The 13,401-nt window shown below is 56.5% G+C and overlaps 1 protein-coding gene across 3 annotated transcripts in view; it reads left to right on the top strand.

Moving 5' to 3' along the window:
• The window catches only part of PDE2A (phosphodiesterase 2A), a 62,026-nt gene extending 48,847 nt beyond the window's left edge, over positions 1–13,179 (top strand). For 2 of the 3 annotated variants that reach the window (XM_079789479.1, XM_079789478.1), the window contains 23 exons: positions 58–110; positions 300–374; positions 473–514; positions 1,017–1,085; positions 1,379–1,509; positions 3,597–3,708; positions 4,190–4,229; positions 4,380–4,443; positions 4,863–4,935; positions 5,066–5,243; positions 5,475–5,587; positions 6,189–6,266; positions 7,256–7,378; positions 7,834–7,904; positions 8,184–8,306; positions 8,644–8,731; positions 8,966–9,013; positions 10,069–10,143; positions 10,292–10,391; positions 10,634–10,746; positions 11,145–11,183; positions 11,292–11,398; positions 11,807–13,179. In XM_079789479.1, the coding sequence (XP_079645605.1) occupies positions 58–110; positions 300–374; positions 473–514; positions 1,017–1,085; positions 1,379–1,509; positions 3,597–3,708; positions 4,190–4,229; positions 4,380–4,443; positions 4,863–4,935; positions 5,066–5,243; positions 5,475–5,587; positions 6,189–6,266; positions 7,256–7,378; positions 7,834–7,904; positions 8,184–8,306; positions 8,644–8,731; positions 8,966–9,013; positions 10,069–10,143; positions 10,292–10,391; positions 10,634–10,746; positions 11,145–11,183; positions 11,292–11,398; positions 11,807–12,017 (2,126 nt within the window). In that variant the 3' untranslated portion in view covers positions 12,018–13,179. The remainder of the gene's footprint in view (positions 1–57; positions 111–299; positions 375–472; positions 515–1,016; positions 1,086–1,378; positions 1,510–3,596; positions 3,709–4,189; positions 4,230–4,379; positions 4,444–4,862; positions 4,936–5,065; positions 5,244–5,474; positions 5,588–6,188; positions 6,267–7,255; positions 7,379–7,833; positions 7,905–8,183; positions 8,307–8,643; positions 8,732–8,965; positions 9,014–10,068; positions 10,144–10,291; positions 10,392–10,633; positions 10,747–11,144; positions 11,184–11,291; positions 11,399–11,806) is intronic. The other variant, XM_079789480.1, reaches the window with a different exon arrangement.
• Positions 13,180–13,401: the final 222 nt, after the last annotated feature.

Below are 13,401 nucleotides of genomic sequence, written 5' to 3'. Positions count from 1 at the left end.
CCCGCCAGGTGGCCGGGGGAGTCTAAGGGCCCTCTGACCCGCGCCCCGCCGTTGCAGGGGAACTCTACGACCTGGACGCCTCTTCCCTGCAGCTCAAAGTCCTCCAATACGTGAGTCCCTACGCCCCGCCCCCTGCTCCCCCAGGGACGTGTGTCTCGAGCCCTCCCTCTCAGTTGGGATTTCGGCGTCCCGCCCCTCGCCTCTTTCCCACCTACCTGAGGAGCCTCGGAGGGGCGAGAGGGTGGGGAGTGGGTGGCCCAGTCCCGCGGTCAGCCCCTCGCTGGGTTCTTGCCTTTCAGCTGCAGCTGGAGACCCAGGCGTCCCACTGCTGCCTCCTGCTGGTGTCCGAGGACAATCTCCAGCTCACCTGTAAGGTGAGGGCCCGGTCCACGGTGGGACCCGTAGAGGGACCGGGTCTCAGGAGAAAAACCCTGCTTATCTTTTAATGGGTCATCGCCCCTCTGTCCCTCAGGTCATCGGAGAGAAAGTGCTGGAGGAAGAGATCAGCTTCCCGGTGAGTCTGCAGGAGCAGTTAAGGCAAAGGAGGCGCCCTTGGGATTTGCACCGAGAGACTGGGATCTGCCAGAATCTCTTGGAATCTGATGGAATTATCTGGACCTTGGGGTCTACTTAGAAATGTTATGAGAGCTCACAGCCTTTCCTGACCAGGATCCATAGGAGAAATCTCATGCAATCTACAGAACAGTTCACGTGGGACCAGTTTACCTCCGTTGGGGTGTTTCTGGATTTTGGTTCTCTTAGAATCTATGAGATCAATGAGAACCTTGGAGTCTGCTTTTTCTCTCTCCTAGTTAAGGGAGACCCTAAATCTTCCATAGGGCATTCTGGTCAGGAGCAGAACACACACCCCTCCTTCTCAGTGTTGACTCCATTCCCCATTTGGACTGACTGAAAAGGTCCCTGAATCTTCCAGACTTTGGGGGGAGGGTTAGGGTCTGAGGTGGCCTGACCTCAGGCCAGGGTGGGCCCTGACTCCGCCTCTCCTCCCTCCACAGTTGACAATGGGGCGCCTGGGCCAGGTGGTGGAAGACAAGGAGTCGATCCAGCTGAAAGATCTCACCTCCGTAAGCCGTGGCCTGACTGGACCAGGGGAGGAGGCAAAGGGAGAGGACCATGTCCAGCCTCCAGGGCCAGGGTCGCTGGGACAGGGCAGCCTAGGAATGCTGGCGACAAGACCCAGGGACTTCCTCCCAGTCCACCCCATACCACAGCACTTCCCACCTGCAGGAGTCCCTGAGAACCACCTGTTGCAGATGGTGGTGGGCTGGGGGAAGGAAGCATACTCTCTCTCCCCCGCCTCCGCACCCCCCCCCCCCCCCCCCCCCCCCCGCTGCCCTGACTCACCTCACCTTTGCAGGAGGATGTGCAACAGCTGCAAAGCATGTTGGGCTGTGAGCTGCAGACCATGCTCTGTGTCCCTGTCATCAGTCGGGCCACGGACCAGGTGGTGGCCCTGGCCTGTGCCTTCAACAAGCTCGGAGGAGACTTGTGAGTCAGGGTGGGGTGATGTGGATCAGGGGGTGAGCTGAGAGCCTGGACAGGGTTCTACTAGGGTAACAGAGCTGGAAGGGGCTACTATTCCAGCAGTGTGGACTGAATGGTTTGTCGGTGTAAGAGACCACAGGTTTATGAGAGTGCTAGGCTCTTGCTTCTGCTACTGCTGAGGCACAGGTAATTGTTGACTCTCCATGACCCATTTTATCTTATTTAAAATCATGTTGAGGTCCAAGTGAGCTCCCACCTTTTTTTTTTTTTTTTGCCCACTTCTTGCAGTTGGGATTATCCACTATTAGGGTATTGGCCTCCTTCCCCATTTGCCATCCCCTGGTTGGCATTTCTGCTGGGAATTCCCTGATGGAGAGGTAGTGAGCTCTGGGATGATGGACTCTTTGGAACGCACAGAGCATCACTGACACAGTGGACGACGGCTAAAGGGAATACAGGCTCGGGGCCAGGCTAAACGGAGGACCTTTATGGGTATGACAGAGCAGCTAGAAGAATCATACAAAATGGAATGGTAGGCTGGACACAGAGACGGGTGAACAGGCTGAGTTAGGAGGACTATCTCAGGAACTGAGGTCAGATTTGGGATCTCAGAGTGGTACCGTAAATAGATTTAATGTCCTATACCAACTGGTTCTTAGTCCTATGATTGATTGGCTATGTCTTTCCTGGGAGTAGGTTCAGGGTATGAATGCTGCCACACGGGGTCCAGCAGGTCTATAGTTTGGACTAAGGCATACAGGCAGGATACAGAGAGATGCTGAATAGATGCTTGGCCCCCGGGGCTTAAGCAAACAGGCTGGGGCTCCTGCAGGAAGTGGAGACTGGGGAGAGGTGCCAGAAGCCCAGGGATGGGGTCTGCAGGAGTGGGCAGAGACCTGGGAGTCATGGGTCTGTGTAGCAGGACTTCTAACACGGAACTCTAGGCAGTTGGGTGGACCTGGGCGGGAAAGACAGCAGGAGGACGTGGGATCTGTGTCATTTGGTACAGGTGGGCATCCTAGTGGTGGGAGAATGTATGCCATGGATAAGTACATGCAGAGCACCTACTGTGTCCAGCTGAGTGCTGACCAGATGGCCTTGGAAAGGCCTTTACGGAGAGGCGTGCAGAGTGAGAGGGAGTCCAGCAGGGGCTGTGGCCTCTGGCTGCTGGTTGTGGGACTGGATTCTGAGATGGCCCTATACCTAGAGAAGAGGTGGTATCAGATGGTAAATGAGGCCCAGGGCAGGGACAGGGCCACCTCTGGGTTCCACATATTTCAGGGAGTGATTGCTAAGTGATTGTATGAGCCAAGATGGGGTTCAGCTCAAAGCCTGACTGTAGGGAAGTTGCCTGCAACTCAGAGAACATGGGTTCCAGAATTCCTTCAGCAGGGAGTGTGGTGGGGCTGGTGGCCAGGGCAGAGGTAGAGCACAGTTAAGACTTTTAGCAAACACTTCCCAAACATCTCCCCTGTACCAGGCTCTGCAATGGACATGGGTGGTATAGTTATGGTCCCTGCCTTCAAAACTGAAAGTTTATTTTCAGGGCATAGGAGGAGGATGGTGGGATAGGGATTCTAGGCAGAGGGAATAGTAGGGAAAAGCATGAAGGTGTGAAGGAACTAGAGGTGTTCTCAGAATGATAAGGATTTTAGCTGAAGCTGAGAAGCACCCAAAGTCCTGGAAGAGTAGGACAGTGACTAGAGCTGGACAAAACAGGGCAATGCCACCCCCCATCCTGAGCCTGGAGGGGCCTCCGGGGAGGAGCAGGAGAACACCCAGCTCTGACCCAGCCTCAGTTTGGGTAAATCTAAAGTCAGCAGAGGGAGACATGGCCGGGCTTCAAGAAGCAATAGTCTGAGGAGGAAAACACATTTCGTTCTGAGGGGAATTAGAGCCTCCCCCAGAGGGCCTCTAGTCTGAGGGAGAAGCTGCCCCAAGCCACCTGTGCAGTGAGCAGCCCCAGTCGAGGAGAGTGATGCTTAGCTGGTGATCTCTGAGCGGGCTTCCTGGAGGAATGGAAATGAGGAGAAATGGGGGGCGAAGTCTGTCATCAGCTCCCTCTCTGATGACCTCGCCTCCCTCCCCAGATTCACGGATCAGGACAAGCATGCGGTCCAACATTGCTTTCACTACACCAGCACGGTGCTCACAAGCACCCTGGCATTCCAGAAGGAGCAGAAGCTCAAGTGTGAGTGCCAGGTGAGTGGCCTGCCTCGCGCCTCTCTCAGGAACAAAGCCACCCAGCTCTCAGCCCCAGTGACTTATCCACAAGGGAAAAGCCCATGTCTATCTGGACCCTGGCCGGGGGTTTACCTAGTGCTCTGGAGGCCTCTTCAGGAGGAAGGTGACGGATTCCTCAGAGTGGCCACTGGCTGCAGGCACTGTATGCGATCACCCTCTAGTGTTCAGCTCGGGTACTACAGCAATGCTGGGTGGCTGGAAGCTGAGGTGAATGCACATCTGAGACTGTAGATTTCTGCACACTTTCACTGAGGCAGTTCCTCCCACTCCTCTGCTTAGCAGTCAAATGACATAATTACTAGTAGACTCTGTGTCTCCAGCATGTGTGGAGACCCCTAGGGGAGGAATGAAAAGCCCCTGGGGATGTTGGAGGCAACAGGTTGGAGAGGGTCACTTTCTGTAACCTGAACCCCAGTGATCTCTATTTTCTCCATTCCAGGCTCTTCTTCAAGTGGCAAAGAACCTCTTCACTCACCTGGGTGAGTGCACTGTCCTCCTCCATGCCTGATTGTGGGGTGGGAGAGGGGGCTGGAGTTTGGGGGAGGAGAGGTGGGAGGGTTTGGCCTTGGCATTCCAGCCCAGTCTCACCACTGCCCCCCACCCCTCACCCCCACTTCTCCCTCTCTCAGATGACGTCTCTGTCCTGCTCCAGGAGATCATCACAGAGGCCAGAAACCTCAGCAATGCTGAGATGTGAGTGAATTTACCCCTGGGAGGGGGAGAGAGGCCCCGGGCTTCATTCTTCACCCTTTCCTTTCCTTCCTTTCCCCCTTCATTGCCTTCGTGTGGGACCCCAGCACATTTTGTATGATCCTTTACTTCCTGCCTGTGACCATCCTTAGACTGTAACATCCAATGACAGCAGAGGTGGGGCTCACTTTGCTGGCCATGGGTCCTCGGCTCCTAATTACAATGCGTGGCACAGAGTAGGCCCTCAAAAAAAAAAAAAATTCATTGAGGTAATGCCAGGAGTCAGCCAGTCCCGAGGAGAGTCTCCAAACACAGATTACTCCTCCAGCCTTAGAAATCTGGGCTTCGCCTCAAGTTGTGAGGAGCAGGGGTGGTTGGAGAGGGGTGTCGGGGCTCTGTGGACCAAGGCCGTCTCCCCACAGCTGCTCGGTGTTCCTGCTGGATCAAAATGAGCTGGTGGCCAAGGTGTTCGACGGGGGCGTGGTGGAAGATGAGGTGAGGCAGGGCCCCACGGAGAGTGTTGCTGTGGTCCTGGGGTGGGGGGAGAGTCTCCGCAGAAGGCCTCATGGCCCGCTCTGTGGACAGTCCCTAACTTTTGCCTCTCAACCCATGCCTGCCCCTGCAGAGCTATGAGATACGCATCCCGGCTAACCAGGGCATAGCGGGCCACGTGGCGACTACCGGCCAGATCCTGAACATCCCCGACGCATACGCACACCCCCTATTCTACCGCGGCGTGGACGACAGCACGGGTTTCCGCACGCGCAACATCCTCTGCTTCCCCATCAAGAACGAGAACAAGGGTGCGGGCTCCCACAGAGGGGAGGGGCCAGTCTGGGGCCAGTCTGGGGTGGGGACTGAGCAGGATGGGGCGGAGCCGAATGGAGGGGCTGGCAACCTTTCCCCGCTGCTTTAGAGTCCCCTAGCACAAGGCACAGGTTTCCCAGGCATGGATCCCCTTGAGGACAGCCTGGGAAGGCAGATCCCTGCCGGACACATCCACTGGCCAGTCCTAGCCCCTCTCCTGCCCCCAGAGGTTATCGGTGTGGCCGAGCTGGTGAACAAGATCAACGGACCATGGTTCAGCAAGTTCGATGAGGACCTGGCCACAGCCTTCTCCATCTACTGCGGCATCAGCATCGCCCATGTGAGTGGAGACAGTGCAGGACCCTCTGTCCTCCCCACATGAGGACTCGGAGCCCCACTGCTGGGTTGCTATGCAACCTTCTGTACCGCTGGTCACCTCTGACCTGTTTCCCATCTGAAAATTTATTATTTCCTGTCCTATTCCATTAGCCTCCCAGACCATGGGAAACCCCAGTTGTCATTCACCTGTCTCACCCCCACCCTCCTCTGGAAGCAACCTCAACCCAAGCCCCTGGTGAACTTCTTTTTGGGAAATATTGGGTCTCATTGTCCACAGCTGGCAGCTCTGCCATGGGACTCCAAGCCACTGGTCCCTGACACTAATCCCCCTCCTTGTTTCTCTTTCTCTGCTGTGGGCCTCGGGCTCCATCACTGAAGACTAGGGCAGGCTCAGGAGGGGATGCAAAGTGCCAGCTCAAATGCTAAGAGATCCTAGGAGGCGAAGCAAAGGGTGGTCTAAATGAAGGTTGGATGGCTGGAGCGCCAATGCTCACACCTGGGCCAGCACAGGAGGTTCTATATGACCCCTTTCCAGTCTTGGGTATTCTGAGATTTCACAGCCGCATTGCTTGAGCCGCATTCTTTCCCTTTCTCCCCACTAGTCCCTCCTTTACAAGAAGGTGAATGAGGCCCAGTACCGCAGCCACCTCGCCAATGAGATGATGATGTACCACATGAAGGTGAGCTTACATGGAACTTCTGTCCTCCTTCTCAGGGTCTCAAGGTCCCCTGCCTCCCCAAATCCTCGTGGGCCCAGGACCAGGCTGGGCTTTCTGATCACCCTCTCATGAAGATAAGAAGATAGACCCAGCCCTGACCGGTTTGGCTCGTGGATAGAGCGTCAGCCTGTGGACTGAAGGGTCTCGGGTTCGATTCCGGTCAAGGCATGTGCCTTGGTTGTGGGCACATCTCTAGTGGGAGGTGTGCAGGAGGCAGCTGATCGATGTTTCTAACTCTCTATCCCTCTCCCTTCCTCTCTGTAAAAATCAATAAAATATATTTTTTTTAAAAAGAAGATAGACCCCAGTGCAATGCCCGGACTCCAGCTCCAGGCATGTTCCGGTTCAGCCCCGAGGCTGGCAGCAGCACCCACCCTGGGGAAGAGCCTGGTGCAGCCAGGTGTCCCCATGTCCAGGGATCATTCCCATCTTGGGGATGACTGAGAGGCTCACTCGGGGCCCTTGCCACAGCTCCCCTAGGGACAGGAGTCCTGAAGGCCTCATTGTAATATTCCATTCCATTCGCACACCCTGTGTCAGCAAAGCTCGTTCAGGCTTTAGTTCTCAGCATGTGGTGGTCATTGTTGATGTAAACATTTCCTCTCACTTGTGTCTAGGCCAAAGGGCCCCAGACTTTGTAGCTAGAGTCAAAGCTGTAATAGGAAGGATTGGGGTCCAGAGACGGTCCCCCTCCCAAATAAAGAATCTTGAAGTTAGCGTCTGTGAAAGGCTGCCATGGTTTGGGGGTGTCATGAAAGGGTGTCCTTGGTCTTTGCCGAGGATAGGTTGTTACAGGTAAAGGTGGTCACAGACAAGGAGGCTCAGTAGGTGGGCTGCGGGGCTGTGAGGGGAGGGTGGTGATCTCCTGTGCGGTACCAATCCATGGACTGGATGGCTCAACTGGGGACACTCCGGGTGAGGGGTCTAATATCCTGGCTGGTCCCCTGTAGGTCTCTGATGACGAATACACCAAACTGCTCCATGACGGCATCCAGCCTGTGGCTTCCATCGACTCTAACTTCGCCAATTTCACCTACACCCCTCGCTCTCTTCCTGAGGATGACACTTCCATGGTGAGCCTCCCCCTCCCCCAATGAGGCAGAGGGTGTAGAGGCAGAGGTTTAAGTTAAATGTACACAGGAACTCCCTGGCAAGACAGAGTCAAGGAAGCCTATAGAGTCTCCCTTAGAGATGGAATGGGCATGTGGTCTGCCAGCACGGGCCACGGGGCCTGCCCAGAGGCCAGGGGCTGGCTGGATGATTGGCAGAGACTGCTCTCAGGGTTGGCACCTCACTCCCTGTGTTTCTAAGATTTTAGGAGAGCTTGGTTCCAAGAGTTCTTAGATACCATATTTCTTAACGTTTTTTTGGCTCTGAGAATGCTTGGTGCTGCTACTTTATGGTTCTCTAGTATAGATCTAAACACCTAAGACTCCAACACAGTTGTGTAGGCTTCAAGAAGGGCCAAAGCAGGAGCCCTGTCTTGAAACTGACAATCCCTCTGTCCCCTCCCTTCTGCCCTCTGCAGGCCATCCTCAGCATGCTACAGGACATGAATTTCATCAACAACTATAAAATTGACTGCCCGACACTGGCCCGGTGTGTGCCCCAGCCCTCCCCTCTGCGTGCAGGCAGCCCCGTCTCTGCCTTCCTCTGTCCTCAACTCTCACATCCATTGCCCCCAGCCTACTGGGAAGGGGTCTCTCTGGAACAACTAGGGAAGACTCAGTCTTGTGGGAGTGGGCAGGCTCCATGAGTGAGAGGCAATTCCTAGACATTGGGGCCGTGAGGAAAGGAAAGGAATGGGGAAGGGCAGAGCCTGAAGGGCTACTGGGAGGAGAGCCTGAGGCCCCTCTGCTGCCCTCTCCCCTCCCCCAGGTTCTGTTTGATGGTGAAGAAGGGCTACCGGGACCCACCGTACCACAACTGGATGCACGCCTTCTCTGTCTCTCACTTCTGCTACCTGCTCTACAAGAACCTGGAGCTCACCAACTACCTCGAGTGAGTGGCTGCCCTCCCCCATCTGTTAGCCGCTGGGATCCCCTTCCTTGGGGCAGGGAAACGCCTTCTATGTGTCAAGCACTTTACATGCACCATCTAAGGGGACCCTCTTAACAGTCCAGTGAGGGGTTTTCCTGGCCAGACTTGTTCAGAGTCACAATCCCAGGGAATGATGGGCTTGACAAACTCCAAACCAGGGCTTCTTCCCAGGAAGGGGACCCAGGGGTCCTGAGCTCTTGTCCTGGTGGCTCCTGGACATCTCAGCGAGCTGTCCCTCCTCTGAGGGTCTGGGGAGGAAGCGGTGGCTGGACCTCTCTCCTCTCTGTCTCCCCACCAGGGACATCGAGATCTTTGCCTTGTTTGTTTCCTGCATGTGTCACGACCTGGACCACAGAGGCACAAACAACTCCTTCCAGGTGGCCTCGGTGAGATCCTGCCCTCCTCACAGTGGGCGCCTTCTCTGGGATGCCTGGGAGAGTTACTTCTCCAGCCTGAGGAGAGGGGGGAGCTGGTGGGACCAGGAGCCTGAGGCTCTCCTAGGCTTTGTGCTGGGCTCTGAGATGGGGGAGGGGAGGGGGCAGGAGGGCAGTGCTTAGCCTAATGTGGCTGGCACTTGGATCTGGATGTGAAGAGTGATGGAGTTTTCCCGGCTTTTCCAGAAATCTGTGCTGGCTGCGCTCTACAGCTCTGAGGGCTCTGTCATGGAGGTACCACCATTTCCCCCCAGCCCCTACCTCCCCTGCCCTCACCTCATTCCCTCTCCTCCTCCTCCTCATAAGGTGGTGAGGTGCAAAGTTAGACTGTGACCCAGCTCCTCCTGTTCCCACTCCCTGCTTTTCAGGCAGGCGGTGAGAGCTGCAGCCTCCCCCAGGGCGTGTCTGGCTCATTGTCCTGGATGGGCTTGGAGGGGTGCAGGTGTGCATGGGTGTGCAAGTCAGACTGCAGGTTCTGCTGGAGCCCAGGTTCTCAAAAAGAGGATTTGTATTTAGCACGACTCTCTTTGCATGTCTGGGAACACCCCGTACAAACCCTCCCCACCAAGCCCGGGAGGGGCTCCCTTCCCATCACACTCAGCTTTCCCTTAGATTATTTGGTTTTGGCCTACACACCCCCAGATGGGGGCTCCTTGGGATAGAAACAAGATCTGAGACATCTCTGAGTGCCCTGCACTTGGCACAGGGCTTGGCACAGAATGGGAGCCCAACTTCCAAGGTTACCTTGCCCCCCACTGCCCCCCACTACACTCTCCAGAGACTGCGCCTGCTTGCACACCCCCAGAGATGAGGGGCTCCCTCCCTCCTGGGAGGCCCTGTAGCAGCCCTGCCTCTGCCCTCCGCACCCTGGTTGAGCCTCCTCCTCCTCCGACTGACAGCCCTTCAGTGTCTGGAGACAGCGGCCTTGCCCTGGCCTCATCACCACCTTTCCTTGTCAGCAAACAAATGTCAGCTGCATGAATTGGTGTCTAGGACTCCAAGGGATCGTTTCAGAACGGTTCCAGTTTGAGAGGCCCTCAGAGCGTTCTTTGTTGTGTCCCTTCATGAGACAGCTGGGGAATCTGGGCCTCGGAGCCAGCCAGGGCCTTGCCCTGGTCACACCAAGGGTGGAAACAGTGCCCAGAAAGGGAACTAGGACCTGACTCCCCGTTTCTGCCTGCTCTGCTCACCTGGGGGCCAGGGCTGGGCCGGGCCTACTCCCTCTTCTGGGGTCAGTGGTGAGGGAGCCCCCTGCTCCAGCCAGGCCCCATCACTCCTCTCCCCCCCAGAGGCACCACTTCGCTCAGGCCATCGCCATCCTCAACACCCATGGCTGCAACATCTTCGACCACTTCTCCCGGAAGGTGATGGGGCCCGGGTGGGGGTGAGGGGGTGGGAGCCAGGAGTTGGCTCAAAACAGGAGAAGGGGACTATGGGTGGAGGCTCCTCAAGGCCAGGAATGGGGTGGGGGTGTCTGGCAGGAGGCCGTGACATCTCCCTCCCGGCACCCAGGACTATCAGCGCATGCTGGACCTGATGCGGGACATCATCCTGGCCACGGACCTGGCCCACCACCTGCGCATCTTCAAGGACCTCCAGAAGATGGCTGAAGGTGCCTGCCTTTAGCCCTGGCCCTTGGGGTTGGGGAGGAACTGCCGAGGGGGATTTGCCTGGAGAGCATCCCGAAGAGTTTAGACCCATCCCTTCCAGCATCAAACACCAGGCAGCCCCAGCCCCAGCCTCTTGGCTCCCATCCAGGATGCCACATTCCCTGGACCACTTTGGGGTGGGGCCTGAGGACCTTGTCCTCAGAGAGAGAGCACCAGGAGGCTGACCCCATCCTCTTCCCAACAGTGGGCTACGATCGAACCAATAAGCAGCACCACAGCCTCCTCCTCTGCCTCCTTATGACCTCCTGTGACCTCTCTGACCAGACCAAGGGCTGGAAGACCACAAGGAAGATTGCAGTAAGGGTTGCCTCTCGCTGGGAAGATGCAGACTTCAAATGCTGCCTGGCTCAGTGTGGCTCCTGCACCTAAACACCCTTTCTGTGCTGAGCTTAGCCTGGCCTTATTTTGGGGAAATGGAAACCTAAACCACCTTAGAGTGACAGATGGAGAGATTCAGAGGGGGGCATGGACTTGCCCAGGGCCACACAGCAAGTCAATGGCTGGTGGAAGGTGGGCCAGAACCCAGCCATTCCTCCCCATCTGGGGCCATCCACCTGACTGGCTGGGGATGGTAAGGACAGGCCCTGAGGTGGAGCTGAGGGAGACCTCAGTTTGCCTCCTTGGGAATGGGCTGTAGAGGAGCTTGGGTGGATAGATCCCACTCACAGGATGTAATGAGAGTTTTGGCCTTTCAGGAGCTGATCTACAAAGAGTTCTTCTCCCAGGGAGATTTGGTATGTGGGGAATGACCTCAGGGTGTCCAGGTTGCGGGTGGGTTCCTGGCCTGGGGCTGGGAGGGTTTGGGTTAGCCCCATCCTGGCCTGATAACTTGATGCCTGCAGGAGAAGGCCATGGGCAACAGGCCAATGGAGATGATGGACCGTGAGAAGGCCTACATCCCTGAGCTGCAGATCAGCTTCATGGAGCACATCGCAATGCCCATCTACAAGTGAGGGAGCTCCTGGGGACTCCTGGGGACTCTGCACAGAGAGGATGGGGTGGGGCGTGGCTGTTTACGGCCACCACAGCAGACACAGGTACTGAGCTGGGCTTGGCCCAGCTTCACTGACCCCCCACCCCCACCTCCCGCTGCCTCTGGGCACTGCAGTCTCCTGTTTTACCCCTAAATGGGCCCTTCTCTTCATCCTTTATTCCCTATGGCAGTGGTCGGCAGACGGCGTCTCGCGAGCCACGGTTTGCCGCTCTGTTGACTAATGAGTTTGCCGACCACTGCCCTATGGAAAGAGACCATCATGCTTCACACTCTTATGGAAATTCTACCTGTGGTGTAGCCCTCATCTTTCTTCCTGTCACTATCTGACTTCTGACCTTTAACCCTGCCCCTGTGCACCCCCAGGCTGCTGCAGGACCTGTTCCCCAAAGCAGCAGAGCTGTATGAACGCGTGGCCTCTAACCGTGAGCACTGGACCAAGGTGTCACACAAATTCACCATCCGAGGCCTCCCGAGTAACAACTCGCTGGACTTCCTGGACGAGGAGTATGAGGTGTCTGAGCTAGATGGCACTGGGGGCCCGGTCAATGGTTGCTGCAGCCTTGACACTGAGTGAGCCACTCCCAGGGCCCTTCCCCGCCCAGGTCTCCTCCTACAAACCCTCCGCTGGCCTGGCCAGATGCCCTGGGACCAGAGCCATGGGTCCTGGGTTCTAGACCAGAACTTCCCATTTGACCTGGGCAAGTGTTGACCTGCTGGGCCTCAGTGTTCTTGTCTGTTTAATGGAAGCAAGACTTCCAGCCTCACCAAGACTTTGTCACTTGTCCTCTGAGAGCATAGGGATGACCCACGAGCAGTGGGCCCTGCTCTGCACCTCTGATCACACCTTGGCAAGTCCTCCCCAAGCCGCTCCTTCCCTGAGGCAGCCTGAATGGTTGCTCCTGGGCCCCAGTCTTGCTCTACCAGATTTGTACCCTTTTTTCCCTCTCCAGGATCCTCATGCAAGAAGGTGGGACATCTTGATGGAGCAGAGGGTGGGTCTTAGAATCAGTCATTAGCTCTGCTGGAGGACTATACATAGCCACAGGTGCCTCTGAGGACTGCCCTGTACTCACGGTGAGGATGGGGTACGGGGGGAGATTGATGCAGATCCCATGAGGAAGATGCCAGCGGGGCTCTCAGTGCTCTGGGGAGAAAGGGCTCAGGAAGAAAGCAGGATGGAAACAATGGGCAGGAAGGATCCCTGGGCTGGGAGACCGGCCCCTGTTGAGTCAGCAATGCTTCGTCCTGGTTGTGTGACCCTGGGCAAGTCCCTTCCCCTAGCTGGGTGAAACAGGAGGGTGAGACAATCTGTTCTCTGAGACCCCTTTTAGATAAAAATTCCATAGCTCTTTGGAGTCCTAGGAGAGGCCATAGAATGCCCCTAACACCCTAGGGCAGATAGGGGTGGCCCCTGAGTGCACCCCCTTAGCCTGAGTCCCTCCCCCATTCCTGCAGCCAGAGAGGGACCTGGCCTCAGCCCTGGCAGGGTGTCTCTCCTCTTCAAGGCCATATCCACCCATGCCCCAGGGCTTGGGAGACCCCATAGGGCCAGGCCTCTTGGGTCAGCCCGGCAGCTTCTCCCTTCTCCTTTGTTCTGTATGTGTTGTGGGGTGGGGGGAGGGGGCCACCTGCCTCACCTATTTGGAGTTGCCTTTAGAGAGATGTGTGTTTTTTTAGGACTCTGTGCAACTGTTGTATATGGTCCCGTGGGCTGACCGCTTTGTACATGAGAATAAATCTATTTCTTTTTACCACAGAGCCTGCCTGCTTCTCTTGCCCCACCACTTGTTATGGTTTGGAATCTGCTCCTCTGGGCTGAATGGCCTCAGGGCTCTAGCCTTCCCTGGGGGGGCTTGGGCTCCAGGCCCCTCCCTGCCCAGCCTCTGCTTTGGGCTCCCCCAGTCTGACACTGTCCTCTTACAGAACCCAGTCTGACCAGTGGGCCCTAGGTGGGGGGT

The sequence above is a fragment of the Cnephaeus nilssonii genome (assembly GCF_951640355.1).
Source record: "Cnephaeus nilssonii genome assembly, chromosome: 13".
Classification (NCBI taxonomy): domain Eukaryota; kingdom Metazoa; phylum Chordata; class Mammalia; order Chiroptera; family Vespertilionidae; genus Cnephaeus; species Cnephaeus nilssonii.
This window is presented reverse-complemented; position numbering and strand designations above follow the sequence as displayed.